This window comes from Gallus gallus, chromosome 5, assembly GCF_016699485.2.
Source record: "Gallus gallus isolate bGalGal1 chromosome 5, bGalGal1.mat.broiler.GRCg7b, whole genome shotgun sequence".
In the NCBI taxonomy this organism is placed as follows: Eukaryota; Metazoa; Chordata; class Aves; order Galliformes; family Phasianidae; genus Gallus; species Gallus gallus.
The window spans coordinates 57,832,441-57,847,995 of NC_052536.1; the positions used below are offsets into that span (position 1 = coordinate 57,832,441).

At 55.2% G+C, this 15,555-nt stretch overlaps 1 protein-coding gene across 1 annotated transcript; it reads left to right on the plus strand.

Annotated features, from left to right (window-relative positions):
- Positions 1–535: 535 nt before the first annotated feature.
- Positions 536–15,415, plus strand: GNG2 (G protein subunit gamma 2). The gene is made up of 4 exons (NM_001097528.2): positions 536–706; positions 11,964–12,030; positions 12,716–12,876; positions 13,522–15,415. Exons 3-4 carry the CDS (start codon positions 12,790–12,792, stop codon positions 13,648–13,650), a joined length of 216 nt encoding a protein of 71 aa, NP_001090997.1. The 5' UTR covers positions 536–706; positions 11,964–12,030; positions 12,716–12,789; the 3' UTR covers positions 13,651–15,415.
- Positions 15,416–15,555: the final 140 nt, after the last annotated feature.

Genomic DNA, 15,555 nt, shown 5'->3' on the forward strand with positions numbered 1-15,555 from the left:
AAGGGCTCGGGGGGCTGAGGACCCCTAGGAGGGGGAAAAGAGGGGATCCAGGGAGGTGTGGGGGCAATAGGGGGAAGGGCCGGGGGTTGGTGGGGTGCAGGATGTGGTGTGATGGGGTTTCAGAGGGAGGCGATGGTGGAGAAGGGGTGTGATACGGTGTGGGTGTGCGGGTGTGATAAGGTGCAGGGGTGTGATGGGGACAAAGGGGGTGTGAGGGGGTGTAGGGAGTGTTGTGGGGCTGCAGGAGGATGGGATGGGCTGCAGGGGTGGTTTGGGGGAAGGATGTGGTTGTGCGATGGGGCTGCAGGGAGCGGGATGGGCGCACAGCGGCTAATGGGGTCGGTGTGGGGCAGGGGGAAGGGAGCGCAGCCCGGAGCGCAGCAGGGCTGCAGAAAACGGGGATCGCGGAGGAGAGGGGGCTCGGGGTGAGGAGAAGGGGAGGGGACAGGAGGGAGAGCAGCAGCAGCGGGAGGAGGAGGAGGAGGAGGAGGAGAAGGAGGAGGAGGAGGAGGAAGTCGGGGCCGAGCCGCTTCCTGTAGGCAGAGGGATGAGCGCAGACAAAGCTGGGTGGGGACTCGCCGCTCCGGGCTGCTGCTGACCGCCCCTCTGCCTCCAGCCCGCATCCCTTCTCCATCCATCCCTCCATCCGTCCGTCCGTCCGACCGCTGCCGCCCTGCGGGGAGAGCCGGGGCAGCACCGCCCGCAGGTACGGGGACAGCCGGGGGGGCAGCGGGAGCGGGGCTGGGGGGCACCGGGCGCGCACGGACCGCGCACATCGGGGCGATCCCATGGCAGCACCACCCCTCGGGCCCCGAGCCGCTCCCTGCTTATTGCCCCCCAAAAGGCGATCCTCTACCCCAACCCCCGGCTTGCATCACCCCATCGCTGCCTATGCTGGTTACCCCATGGGGACCCCGACACCCCGCACCGCCCATAGCCCCGACACCGATGGGTGCCGCAGGGATGGTGCCTGCCCCAGCGCTCAGCCCCCTGCAAAGCTCTATGGGGGCTGATCCTCACTTAATCAACTGATTTGCCATCACATGAACGGCTTTTTCTCGGGATGAATGAGACGTAGTGTTCTCCTTTTTGTGTTTTTTTTTTCCTCCCTTTCCCACCCCCCGCAAAGGGCTTTCCCTGCCCCAAATCCCTCTTGCTGGGATGGATCTGCCCCCAGCATGGCTTACGGAGAGGGTGCTTGGGGTGCCCCATCCCCACCTGCTGCCCCACCCCACCACCCGCATTCTCTCAATGGCTGGGATTTCAATGGGAGTTCTGATTTTCCCCGCTGTGTCCATGCAGCAGGAAGCAGCACAGCTCGTGCAAGGTCTCAGGAAAAGTAACCATGGCAAAGGCACCGTGTGCCCAGGCAGCTCCCTGCTGTGCCCAGGGAATCATAGGATAGAATCATGAAAATGGCCCGAGGTTCCCTGTTCCAGAGGGAGAGGAATCCAGCCCTGAACTTCAGTCTTCTTGCAGGAAAATGGATTTATAAAGAAGGAAAAACTTGAACCTTAGCTCCCCACTTCTTGCTATTGAGTCCCTGATAAACTCAGGGTGTGCTGCCCCAACGGTGATGAGGTGGGAGCAGAGGGCTCCCAGCGTTATCCCCCATCGTTTCCCCCTTGTGTGCAATGCTTGTGGGTTTGCCCTGTTGTTTCCCACTGGACAGACCCCAAATCCCCATTGCACTGCCCAGGGCTGGGGCGCATCCCCTTGGCACCAGGCTGGGCCCAGGCACGGGGGATTTTTCCTCCTAACTGGATTTCCCTCCATGCAGCTGGAGCCTGCGATGCTAATCCTCTTTTCTGCCATATGGCCGTGGCTGGATTGAAATATGACTCAATTAATTATTGCCAGGAAAGCCCCGGGGTGAAGTCTTTCTCCAGGAGGGTGCTTGGAGGCGCTCTGGGCGTTGTTTTCCCACCCCGTGCCACGGGCTATGGGTCAGGCTGTTCCTTCACACCCATTCTAGGGCTTTTCTTGCCATTTCCATCCCTTTGCTTGCTTAGCAGCGGCACGCTGCCAGCTGCCACCTGTGACACGAGCACGGCGATCTCAGCTCCATGTGAATCCCCAGCCTCGGGGGCTGGCATCGTGCTCCTTGGGGTCAGGGCACGGCATCCCAGAGTGATGCGGGTAGTGCTGCTGGAGAAACCCAATGATGAGGAGTGTTGCCAATCCCCAACCCAGCCAACACCTCCACCACCCAACGCTGGAGCTCAGTGCATGGCAACGTCACCAACTTGGCACGGCACGGCGCTGCCTTCCGCCCGGCCCCACAGATGCACCCGCCTGGATTTTGCTGCTTTGGCCTCAAAACGGTGGCGGCCGAGGCACCACTTCTCCCTTTGAAAACCCGTGAGTCATGGGAGGAGGGAAGGCAGCGCCGTGCACGCAGTTTCCATAGCAATTGGGACTGGAGAGGCGGCACCCAACCCGCGGCCCTACAAATGCTGCCTGGCCCCATCAGCTCTGCTGGGGGGCTGTGGAGCCCAATCCCGCACTCGTTCCCAGGAGGGGTCATATCTGGGCCTTCCCATCTCCATTTTGGGGTCAGGAATCAGGGAACGGCCGTGGGAAAAGCATCATTTTTGGCATGAGTTGTGTCGGTGCTCAGCGGGACGTCTCATTGTGCCCGGAGTGGGATCAGAGCGTGCGCTCACGGCGCGCACAAGCGGGAGAGGCGAGCAAAGGAACCAGGCTGTGGGGTTCATTTTCCTGCTTCTCGGCCTCTTTTTGGCTGTTTTATCCCTCTGGGTGGCAGCGGGTGGGATGGCTGGGAAGGCAGCGGGATGCTGCGGCCCGGGCCATGGGATGGCACGGGATGCAATGCAGAGTGTCCCCGTGTGAGCTACACGTGCAAAGGATGAGGTCTGAAATAACGCATCTCCTCCATTTCATGCAGCCCAAATCATTTTTTCCACAGACTGAGTGGGGAAAAAATAATAACATAAAAAATCCCTGAAATGGCATCGTACCAAACCTTACACCTCCCCACCTTGCCGTGTGTCGGTAACAGCGCTGACAGCTCTTGGGCAGCAGCAGCTGGGTGAGATGCAGGGAGTGGCAACCACATTGGGTTTAAAGGGCACCTCTCCTCCCCCAGCAGTGTGCCTGGGGGCACTGATGCCGGTCTGGGTGTGCTTCACCCGGGGACAGGAGCAGCACCGCGGTGCCCGTGCATGCTTTGAGGCAGCACACGCTGTGCTCAGTGGATCAACTCCTTGAGCTGAGCTGCTGTCTCTATTTAACAGGCTTAGTGCCCTCCTGGCCTGGGAAGGAAAGTTATCTCCGTGTCTCCTGTAATGCTCCCTGGGAGCTGCTCTTCCTGGGTCTGTAAGAGGGGTTGTAGCTCAGCTTCCCCGTGCCTTCGGAGCTCATTGAGCATCCAGAGCAATGAACGCCATGCAATGCCAGCAATGGGGGAAAAAACCCCATCACGGCACAGGATATTCCCACTGCAGCTCCTGGCAGACCCCGCTGTGCTGCCGCCTCACCCCCAGCGTGCTGCCCTGCCCCGCTCCCGCTGCAGCATCCCCCCTCCTGGGGCTGCAAAGCTCCATCACCGCAGAGCTGAGGGATGGAGCCTTGCAGGGATGTGAGCCACGAGCAGTTCTGCTCGAGGGAAATGTGCTGGGAGAGCGCCTGGAGTTGAAGAAAGGGATCAGCTCCTCAGTGCGGGCGCTTCCCCGGCTGGCACGTTGGGGAACATGCTGACATCGCCTGGATGGATTCATGGCACTAATTATAGGGCTTGTCAGTGCTGTCGTGTCAGTGCTGCTGTGTTGGGGAAGCTATGCTTCTTCAGTGATGGGAATAGGGACAGATTCTGCAGTTGCATCAGTCCCCATGTCCCAGCCAATATCCCATGTCCCAACCAATATCCCATGTCCCATGTCCCAACCAATATCCCATGTCCCAACCAATATCCCATGTCCCAACCAATATCCCATGTCCCAACCCATGTCCCATGTTTTAGCCAATGCCCCATGTCCCAATCCATGTCTCAGCCCACATCCCACGCCCCAAACAATATCCCGTGTCCCATCTCCCAACCCGTGTCCCAGCTCACGTCCCATGTCCCAACCAATGTCCCATGTCCCAACCCATAGCCATAGGGCCCCAAGGGCAGGCAGGGTGTCCACGGCAGTGTTGGAGAACTGTGCTTCTTAGGCCATTCTCTATCAGAAGTGAGACGTTGAGCCACATTTTTGGTGGTTTTGTAGGGAATTAGTTGCAGCAAGAAGGAGGGAGCGAGGAGCACAATAGGGTGCTGGAGGGGGGTGCCCATACCCCATGGCACTGTAGGGTCTGGGTGCTTTCCCATGTTCTGGGGCTGTCCATTTGCCCACAGGCATGGTCTCCTCATTGCACTGCTGCTTCCAAACCTTCCTGGGTCCTCTTGGAGGAACACCAGCACATCTGAGGCACAAGGCAATGGGAGAAATTCTCCGTACCTGGATGTTGAGCTGAGTAGTGGTGTCTGTCCAAGGGGGCTATCTTGGGAATTGCCTTTCAGCAGCTTTGGGGAGTCCTGAAGCATGCCCTAAATGCACCAGGAGCTGCACAAAGCCCATCAGCTGGGCAGGTTCCCTCTGTAGCTGCTCGGCAGTGCAACTCATTACACTTCCAGCTCTTCCTGCTTATCTCATGGAACCTCTCACCACCTCCATACAGCATCTCTCACACAGAGCTGTGCCGGGTGCTGCTGTGACTGCAGCCGTGGACACGTTGGCTCCACACACACACTTTGGGATGTCCATGCTCCCTCCTGGGGTCCCATTGGCCGTGCCAAACCCACCCCACCATCACATTTTTGAGATGGAGGCTTTGGCTCTGCAGGACGCTCTGCTGACACGTTGTGCCTTGTTTTATGGTTAACATTGGCCCCCGGTGCTCCTGCCTGCCTGGCTCTTGGCTTTGACCTATTTGGACTGGAGCTGGATGGGGAGAGTGGGGGGAAACCCGTCCAAGTCTTCTCCACTCAGCCCTACACGCGTTCTGGGGGCTCCTACCCCCTTGTTTGGGGTCCTTTGGGGCCACCAGCCCTCCACAACCTGTAAAAGCTACTCAGAGCACTTCCCATCAGCTCTAGGATTGCGTCTGCACCTGGAGGAGCTCTCCTCCTGCTGGGAAGGTTTGAGCACCGGCAGGGTCCTGTGTGAGCCCATGGCCTGGGTAGGACCTACGAGGAGCTGGCGGCCTCAGGACCTGTGCTCCAACCTGCCCCAAGGACAGCATTTCCAAAGGGCTTTGTGTTCAATTATTAATGCTGGCCCGTTTGTGCTCCATCCATTGTATTTTTAATACTGTGATGGTGTTTGTGCGGTGCTCGCAGTGCTGGTACCATCAAAATACGTTGCATTATTTATCAGCTGATTTAATATAATTGCTGCTCATCCTGGCGTCCTCACCGGGGGCTGAATCCGTGTCTGCTGCTTCCTGGCTGATGCCGGAGGGGGAACGCAGCCACCCCCAGGAGGCACAGGCAGCAAATGAGGGACATGCTGATGGGTTTTGAGCCTACATCTGAGCCCTGAACATTAATGCTCCCATTAATGGCTGCAAAACTTATTCTGGCTTGGAAGGGATGCTGCTCCTCCATCCTACATGTAGCTGAAGCCCAGCTTCCAAAAGAGCAGCTGGCTTCAGTGGTTTCTGCAGCTCGGGCTGGCAGCGATACAGGGAGCAGCAGCAAGACGGGTGCTGAGGAGCCAGCGGGCAGGGAAAGCTGAAATGCGGTGGCTGCAGGCTGTTCTGAGTGGCTGAGGAGATGGGAGTGGGCATGGGGTGGAATAACTGAGGCATGTGGGGTGTGCAGCACGGCCAGGGTGAGAGCTGTGGGTCCCATCCTGTCGTGCATTCATCACATGTCTTCATCCCCACTGCAGTGTGGGATGGAGGGATGGATGGAAGGAGGGAGGGGAGGAGGGAGGGAGAGAGGGATGGATGGATGGAGGGATGGATAGAGGGATAGAGAGATAGTGGGATGGATGGATGGATAGAGGGGTGGATGGAGGGATGGAGGGATGGAGGAATGGAGGGATGGATGGAGAGATGGATGGATGGATGGACAGATGGAGGGGTGACAGATGGAGGGATGGAGGAAGGGATGGATGGATGGATGGATGGATGGGTGAATGGAGGGATGGGTGGATGGATGGATGGGTGGATGGATGGATGGATGGATGGAGGGATGGGTGGATGATGGAGGTAGGGATAGAGGGATAGTGGGTTTGATGGATGGATGGATGGATGGATGGATGGATGGATGGATGGATGGAGGAATGGAGGAATGGAGGGATGGATGGATGGATGGATGGAGGGATGGGTGGATGGATGGATGGAGGGATGGGTGGATGATGGATGGAGGGATAGAGGGATAGTGGGATTGATGGATGGAGGGATGGATGGATGGAAGGATGGAGGGATGGATAGAGAGATGAAGGGAGGGATAGAGGGATGGAGAGAGGGATAGATGGATGGATGGATGATGGACAAATGGAAGGACGGAGGGATGACAGAGAGATGAGTGGATGGATGGATGAATGATGGAGGGGAGGATGGAGGTATGGATGGATGACGGAGGGAAGGATGGAGGGATGGATGACAGATGGAGGGGTGACAGATGACAGGGTGAGCTGTGTGGGAAATGCCGCCTTGCACTGCTTTGCTCACAGTCTCACATATATTCTTTGGCTTTGCATTCTTCCTTTGCTTTTTTACAACGCTTTGTATTGCAAATGCGAAACCACCGCCCCAGCAAGTAGCTCTTGGGTGGTTTTCTTCTCCTGCCTGCGCAATAACAGTGTTTGCTAAGCGTGTGTCACTTCGCGACGCAGCAAGAATGATGTCTGGTGTCACATGCAGTGCTTTGACTCAGCAGGAAGTGTGGCAGCGGCGGCGGCTCGGCGTTTCCGGCAGATTATTGTCAATAACACTGTGAGAAAAACCGGCTTTCAACAAAGGAGAAAATGCTCTGCGCGCATTATGAGGGGAAGGCAGGCTGGTGCAGGGAACGGGGCTCTGCGGGACAGTCGGGATGCTGCGTCTTGGGGCTGACGGATGTGCCGAGACCCAAAACCTCTGCCCCAGGAGCCCCCGCCCCAGCTGAGCCCTCTGCTTGCATCAGAAGGGGCCCAGGTGTGCAGGCTGCCCTGTCATCACTTTCTGCTCTCGCCTCTGGGCTGCAGCAAGCAGAGCCCAGCAGCAGAAGTGCTGTGGAATGGAGGCAATGTGGGTCAGACCGGCAGCAGCAGCAGCAGCCGCCTACTTCTGGCTCGCCAGCCCCCGCTGACCCCATTCGCAGCACCAATTGTCCATAGGAAACAGCTCAGTGCTCTCCTCGCGTTTCGGTGCAGTCAATCGTGTTTCAGCATGGCACATTATAAAAGCGTGGGGATTTATTTTTCCGGTTTTCCTTCCTTCCCCCTTCCATTGGGAACCTGCTGAAATCACCTGCGGTCCACGGTGATCCTCCTCTTGCTGCTCAGGATCTGGCCGTCAGCAAACTCTTAGCAGCTGTCTTGCATTTGCAGGTTAACCATAGAGAGGTTTACCCCACAGCCCATCCACAGAAGGTAGCAAATCTCAGCTACCCGCCAAGGGGTGCTCGTGTGGTGGATCTTAAAAACTTGCAGTGCTGGGGATGCTTAAAAACAAGAGAGAAGAAAGAAAGGGGGGAAGGAAAGAGGAGAGAGAAGGGGGGGAAAGGAGATAAAGGGGAAAGAAGAGGGGAAAACCATCTTCCAGCCTCCTGCCTTGATAGTGATGGAGCAGGGCTGGGGGGAGGAGCAGTGCTCAGCAGCACTGGGGCTTTGCTCCACCATAGAGGGTAGGCTGTGACCTGTTTGATGTATTTGAAGCTTGAAATAGTTCCTTATGAGTAATGCGGTTCAGGTGCTTATCGCTAATTAATTCATTCTTTCGTAGCGTGGATACCTAATTAAAGCAGCCTCAGGTAATTCCTGAGGGGTCCGAAGCTAAAGGGACGGTTAATGGGGTTGTTTCTGCGCTGATGCAACCCTTGGGGCAATTCCCAGAGGCTGGAAGGGTTTATGAGGTTCCGTGTGGCTGTTACTTAAAATAAAACTCCAATAAAGGTTTGATTTGGGTGAAGTCATCGGAGACAGCAGCAAGGCTCCCAGGGCACAGCAGGGCTTCTCTGGGCAAAAAGGTGATGTAAAAAGGCACAAGTTTGTGTCACGGCACCCCAGGTCCCTGCCCTCATTCCAAGCCTCGCTTTGCACCTCCCGTTAATCCCTGTCCTGATGCTGGGAAATACTTGAGGGCTGCGGGACAAGGGGTTGGGAACTGGGATTCGTGAGCAAGCCGAGGTTGTTTTAAGGTCAGCTTGAGTTCTTCTGGTGATGGCATCAAGAAGTGGAAGAACCAAGAACTCACTGATGTGATGCCTATTTTAATGACTGAGTGATGTAAGTTTTCCAGTGGTCCCCCCAGAGTGGAAATGAACCTTTGGGATGAGGGGTTCTGATGTCTTCCGTTCACAAAGAAGACCAGATAGGCCAGAAACCCCATAGGTCAGGCAGCGGCCAGGCTGTGGGGTGCACTGGATAATGCTGGAGTAAAACAGTGACTCAGGGTCTGCCTCACAGCAGAGCCTTCTGCCATGGGAAGGAGGCTCATAGACTGGTCTGGGTTGGAAGGGACCCTTAATGACCATCTGGTCCCACTCCTCTGCAGGGAGCAGGGACACCCCCAGCTCCAGCTGGTGCTCAGAGCCCCGTCCAGCCTGACCGTGTCTCAGGGCAACCTGTGCCAGTGCCTCACCGCCCTTACTGCAAAAAGCTTTTTCCTTATGTCCGATCTAAATCTCCCCTCAAATAAGAGGCTGCCCAGCTGAGATGGGTGGGTGATGCAACGCTCACAACCACCACTTCCCTGGGGCTGTGAGGGACCCAGGGGGGAGAAATCCAGGAGTGTGACCCATGTGAAGATGTCCCCTGATGGAACACACGTGTCGCCTTGGGGCAGAGCCAGGAGGAGCCTCTGCTTTGCAGCTGGGGCACTGCTGTTTTTTCCGGGCAGCATCAATGTTTGTAGGGAGTTTCCGACGCTGTGCGTTCTCTTCCCAGGCCAGCTGCATAACAATAAAACACAAGCAGAAAAATAAAATGCCAGCAGCAGAGAGCGTTTGTTATCTCTTTTGGACTGTCTTTACATCCCCATATAGGATAGAGGCCAATGGCTGCTTGCAGAGCTGGGAACTGGATGGTCCTTAGGGCTCCTTCCAACCCCAGCCATTCTCTGGTTCTGTGGTTCTGTGATTCCATGATTTATGCTGGATGTGGCTCTGGGCAGCCTGGGCTGCTGGTTGGCGACCCTGCACATAGCAGGGGGTTGGAACTGGATGAGCATTGGGGTCCTTTTCAACCCAGGCCATTCTATGGTATGATTCTATGCTTTGCTGGCTTTTTCCCCCCAAACACAGTTGTTTCCTTTTCCTGACTGCTGGAAGGGAAGCTCCTTGGGGCTCTCTCCAGCTCTGGGAAACGTCCCTTCACCCCCATCATCTCTGAAGAAAACAATTTAAAATAGAGACAGAATAAAAGGAAGTTGAGGTTGCTTTCAGTTTGCCTTCTCTTTACAACCGTTAGGGCACGTGTGAGAAAACAACAGCCTGAGATTCTCACTTCCGTATGCCCTCCGTGGGACTCCCAAAGGTGAAAGGGAAGGCTCGTGAGCGGGGCTCCCCAGTGGCTCCGGGGGGTCTGCCCCATGCTCTGGTACATGTCTGCATGCAACTCTGTGCTCTGCTTTGGGGGAGGCTTCTCCTGAGCTGCCTGGGATGGGATGCACTGCTCTCCTGCACCATCACCTCCATACATATCCTGTATAGGAGATTTTGGCTTTATGGTGATGGATGGGTGGACCAGCGTATCACTCACTGCAGAGCCACATCCAACAGTGGGCTCTTCATCCCATGCACTGATTTCAGAGGACAAAACTCATTGGGAAGCTCCCTCCATGTACCAGTTTTGGGGGACAAAACCCATTGGGAAGCTCCCTGCTGTGCCTCAGCCCACGTGATGTGCATCACTTGATGCTGGTGCTGCTTTTGGGGTGAAATGCGGTAGCATAGGGCCACACAGGGCTAAGGTCGTAGACTCATGGAATCGTTTGAGTAGGAATGGACATTTAAAGGTCATCTGGTCCAACTGCCCTGCAGTGGACAAGGAGCAGTGGGTTCTCTGCCCCCTCCATTCCTGTGATGAGAGCTCAGAACAGGGTTGGCACCAAACCCTGGGTATGGGCACACTGATGGCATCAGGGCTGGCCCCCAACTTGTCACACCTCATGCCTGTCTGCTACTGGCGTGATAACGAAGCTGTTGCCATGGAAACAGGTTCATTTTCACCCTTTAATGTATTTCTTACTTCGCTGTTGTGCCTCCGACCCATGAGCTGCTCTTTGGTGATTTCAGTGCCACGTCGGGCATTGGGCAATAAAATGTAGGTTGGGAAAGGGAATGCAGCTTTCTGCTCTTTTCTTTCTGTCTGTAGTATTTTTACAGCTTCCTAAGTATATTCAGTCATTATTTTTTCAGTGGAGCAGCCTGGTTTTAGAGATGGCCTTTAGCACAAATAAGAACTATGATTCTATAAGGCTGAATCCCTTTAAATGGATGCCAAAGTGCCTGTGACGGCTCTCTGGGCTCACACATCTCACTGCTGGGTTTTGCACACTGATGCCCGTGCTCCAGAGAGGTGGTTGGGTCACCATCCCTGGATGAGCTCAAGAAACATGTAGCTGTAGTACTAAGGAACATGGTTTAGTGGGCCACATTGGTGGTAGGTGGATGGTTGGACTAGATGATCTCAGAGGCCTTTTCCAACCCTAATGATTGTATGATTCTATTCCAAAAAAGTACTGAATTTCCCAATGGGCTCTGCTTAATGGAGCATGACTGATGTATTTAAATGTTTTCTCCTTTCCCCAGCCAGAAGAGACCCCAAAAATTGGGATCTTCCCCTGTCACTTGGGTTTAATCTCAGGTTGATATGGGAGGAGAAAGAAATTCTCCTCAGTGCTTAAGATGCAGCATTTCAGTGTTGAGTATTGAGTTTGGATACCTTAAATTGCAAAATGGGCTATCTGAGAGCACGTTTTGCATTGAGTTGTGTCTCAAAGGCAGCAGCATCCCTGCCTGGGACACCAGCAGCTTTGCAAAACACAGAATCATAGATTCTATAGGTTGGAAAAGACTTCTAAGATCCCCAAGCTCAACCACAACCACCCCACTGTGCCCACTGCCCACGTCCCTCAGTGCCACATCCCCATGGCTCTGGGACACCCCCAGGGACGGTGACCCCACCACTCCTGGGCAGCTGTGCCAGCACCTATCAGCTCTTACAGAGAAGAAATTTTGCAGTGCAGCGAATATCCCACAGCCCCTCTGCACAGTGCCCAAGCATCAAACCAACCCAAGAGCCTGAGCTGTAATCACAGCCCAGAGCCTGGAAGAGACAATATCCAGGTACTGTACACCATCACCATAATTAGCATGGAAATCAAATGCCATCCTTACTCATTAACCTGCAGTCTGCAAGACAGAAATCCTATTATCCAGACGCACTGCACTGCAGACGTGCGGTGGCATCGCTGTCCCCATGCGGTGTCATTGAGCCCATCGCTCTGTGCCACTGTTGGTACAGAGCCCGTAGGGCAAAGAGGGCTTAGGGAATTCCTGCTGATTCCGCTGGGAAACAGCCAGGGCACCGCTTGCCAGCAGCCCTCAGATATTTGCCTGCTGACCTGAAACCTCTTCCTGTGCTGGAAGTCTCACCACATGCTGAGTGTCACTGTGGTCTGTCCCCAGCGAGCTGCCGGGAGGCGGAAGGAAGCCCTGAGCCCTCCCCGGGGCCAGAAACAAAGGTATCACCGCAGCCATCTGAGCAGATTGGTTTTTAATTTCTCTCTGTTTCCCTCTTTCTGTAAAGGTGTCGAACGCCGAAGCAGAGCAGCTGTTGCCCTAAGGACGCCCGGCACCAGTGAGACCCAGCTTTGGTAAAGCAACCCTGCCCACATTGAGCGTTGGGTGCTGGGAGGGAGGGTGGTGCTGGGTGCCTGGCTGGGGCTGCCAGAGCATAGGGGATGTAGGGTATATGTGGTCTATACGTTATATGGCATATAGTTTATATAAGGTATATAGGGTATATGGGGCGTATGAGTTACATGGGGTGTGTGGAAAAACATCCACTGTGAAGCTGGCATGGCCACGCTGAGCATCCCTTGTCCATCTGGGGTGGAAATCTTGAGCAATAGGAAACTCCTGCATCCTGTTTGGCATCTGATAGCTGGAGCTGGTAGCAGGGATGGAGCAAAGCAGCTCTACACAGCCACCCTGCAACACCTATGGCCACCCCAAATAGCCCCGACTATCCCAAAAGCCACTGGTGCAGAGGGCATGTGGTTGGGGGAGGCAGAGGCAGCTCCTGAGCTCACCCATTTCCTTCTGCTTTGTTGCACTGCAGCCTGTCCTGTAATCCTCCAGCATCCCCTAAGCATGGCTAGTAGGGAATCTCCATTCCAGCAGTGACGTCCACAGAGGATGGTGCCTTTCTGCCCTTGCCCAAATGCAAAGCTAAATGCTAGGCTGCATCTCCTCCCTTCACACCCATATTCATATGGCCCAGCTCTAACACCTCCACGCCCCAAATACAGCCCCACCAAACTGCTTTTGGGATTTCAGGGATTCCAGGCTCTGTGCCGAGCCCCCATCCCCACTCCTGCCTGCTGCCCGACCGGGGTGTGCCCGGCGTGCCGATGGCCAGCAACAACACCGCGAGCATAGCGCAGGCACGCAAGCTGGTGGAGCAGCTGAAGATGGAGGCCAACATCGACAGGATAAAGGTGATGCAGCCGGGGACTCATTGGGCACGTAGAGGGATGTTGTGAGGGTAGGTGCTGGTGAGAATTATATTTCAGGAGCATCAGATGTGGTGGCAGAACGAGGTGGGTACGGAGGACATCTGTCCCAATGGCCCCATGGCCATCCTATGGTCATCTCGTTAGCCATGGGATGGGATTTCCTGGAGAAGTTCCCATGGGGTGGCGTGTTCTGTCCCTGTGGTGGAATGGCTTAGGGACATGGCTTAGTGGGCATGGTGGTGATGGGTCAATGGTTGGACTAGATGATCGTAGTGGTCTTTTCCAACCTTGGTGATTCTCTGATGCTACGATTCTGTGATTCAAGGCAGGATGTCCCAACCCCAAGTGAGATGTTCCATCCCCAAGGCAGGATGTCCCATCTTAAAGATGAGATGTCCCATCTCCAAGATGAGATGTCCCATTCACAAGGCAGGATGTCCCATCCCCAAGTGAGATGTCCCATCCCCAAGGCAGGATGTCCCATCTCCAAGATGAGATGTCCCATCTCCAAGATGTGATGTCCCATCCCCAAGGCAGGATGTCCCATCTCCAAGATGAGATGTCCCATCCCCAAGGCAGGATGTCCCCCATCCCATCCATCCCCAACACATGGCTCCTTCTCTGCAGGTGTCCAAGGCAGCGGCAGACCTGATGGCATACTGCGAAGCTCACGCCAAGGAGGACCCCCTATTGACCCCCGTCCCGGCCTCAGAAAACCCCTTTAGAGAGAAGAAGTTCTTCTGTGTGATCCTGTAAAGCCTCAAGGAGCCTGACAGGCACTCAGGCCACCCTGAACACTGATGTAGAGTTTTTAGGAACGGGGACGACCTGCTAGTCCACAGAATTTAAACAAAAATAAGTAAAATACACGGCCTGGAAGCTACAGAGATGTGCATGTTTAAAGAATCTGGCCGCCTTTGGGGGATATAAGATGATCCGCATTGCGAGGCAAAAGATCTGAAGTCTGTAGAGTTGCCTAGAAAGAAAAAAAAAAAGAAAAAAAAAAGAAAAAAAAAAAGAATATTCATGTAAAGAATAAATTCGTGTCACTTTTCAGCTCACAAAATCGTTTGATTGTTCCGTATTTAAAGCACCAGAGTGGTGCTGAGCAAAAGTAACCGCTAAGGATGTGCATAACCTTCTTGGAATGATGTTGTCGGTTCCTTCCCAAGTATAGTTTTTTATTTAAGCTGCCGGATCTATAGCTAGCTGGCTGTGATGTTACTCAGTGTTGGGTCTCGTGCTCTCCCATTCCCCGCTTCCCGTCTCGTGCCTGGTGGCTTTGCCCCGCGGTGCATGGTGTTGTGCTCGCTGCTTCGCGCTGTGTGATGGCTTTCGGTAGTAGTGCATGGGGTTTGGTCTCTGCTCGCCCGCTGCGGGTTTTCTGTTCTGTCTGACACCACGAGCCGGCGGGAGCTGCTGCAGGAGGTGATGCTGGAGGTGATGCCAATGGCAAAGCCGACCCCTGCAGCACCTCCCGACACGGCTGCAGACTCCAAAAACAGTGCTGGCCTCTTTTTCCTAGGTCCATCCCTTTGTCCCACACGTCTGTGCCTCTTCCCTGCTCCCTGCCCGGCTCTTCCTGCCCATCCTCATGCCCATTCCCCTGCAGCGACGGGAGAGTGCCGGGATGACGATGCCCAGAGCACCCCGCTCCCGCAGTGCCTGATGCTGTGCTTACACACAGCCCTGTGCCAGGGTGAGGGCTCACTCCCAGGTCCAGCATCACCCAACATCAGAATCTTGGGGGAAAAACGCCTCCTTTTGGGGCTGTCGGATGCTTGTGAGAACATGGCTTGCCAGGAGCCCCCAGGACACTCCAATGCTCCACACCCAACAGTAGCACCGGGATCCCATAAGGTACTCTGGGCTCTGCATTAACCCATAAAACCATGGAATCATTAAGGTTGGAAAAGACCTCTAAGATCATTAAGCCCAACCGCCAACCCATCACCACCATGCCCACTATGCCACGTCCCCATCAGCCCCAAACCACGTCTACCCAAGAGGGCAATAGTCTTTAGGTACCTTTCTGAGAATCTTTCTAGCCCGTTTCAAGTGCGTTTTGGGTTTTCTACCTTTTCATACTCTTTTTCTAGCTCTGGTTGGCTGTGGGATGGCGCGCCCGGGGCCGGCCCCGCTCGTGGTGTTCCCGGGCCGTGTAAATACCCCCACCCCTTTGTCCTGGTCGTTGTGATGCCGAATTTCTGCTGAGCGCTGCCATGGTTTGTAAGAAGTTTTTTAATGACTCATATCTTTTACAACAGGAATTCTTAATACATCAACAAAGAGTGATGCGGCCGCGTTCGCATCTCTCGTTTCCCCATGCAAAAGCCCTCAGCTGCCTCCATCCCGGGCACGGAAGGGAAAATCCGTGGAGCATTGGTGTGGGATTTGCCCTTCGCCCATTGGTGTGGGGTTTGGGGGAAGGCAGTGCGGGGAGGTCGGCGTCGCGGTGTTGCGCATCCCCGTCCCGCGTGGTCTGTGTACTCGTTGGAAATAAAGTTGGGATTTGTTTCAAGGCTGCGGTGGTGATGGTGTGTGGGTGCGGGGGGCAACGGGAGGCTGCGGGGTGGAGAGGGGGGTGACCTGGTCTGGGTCCTGCTGGTTTTGTGGAGGGGAATGGGGGTGAGAGAGAGTGGGGTATGGGCTCTGCAGGGC

Bases quoted from the DNA above. Each gene is read 5' to 3' on its own strand.
- GNG2 (NM_001097528.2), top strand. From the start codon at position 12,790: ATGGCCAGCAACAACACCGCGAGCATAGCGCAGGCACGCAAGCTGGTG. The intron at 12,877-13,521 runs GTGATGCAGCCG...CCTTCTCTGCAG, and splicing joins CCAACATCGACAGGATAAAG to GTGTCCAAGGCAGCGGCAGA.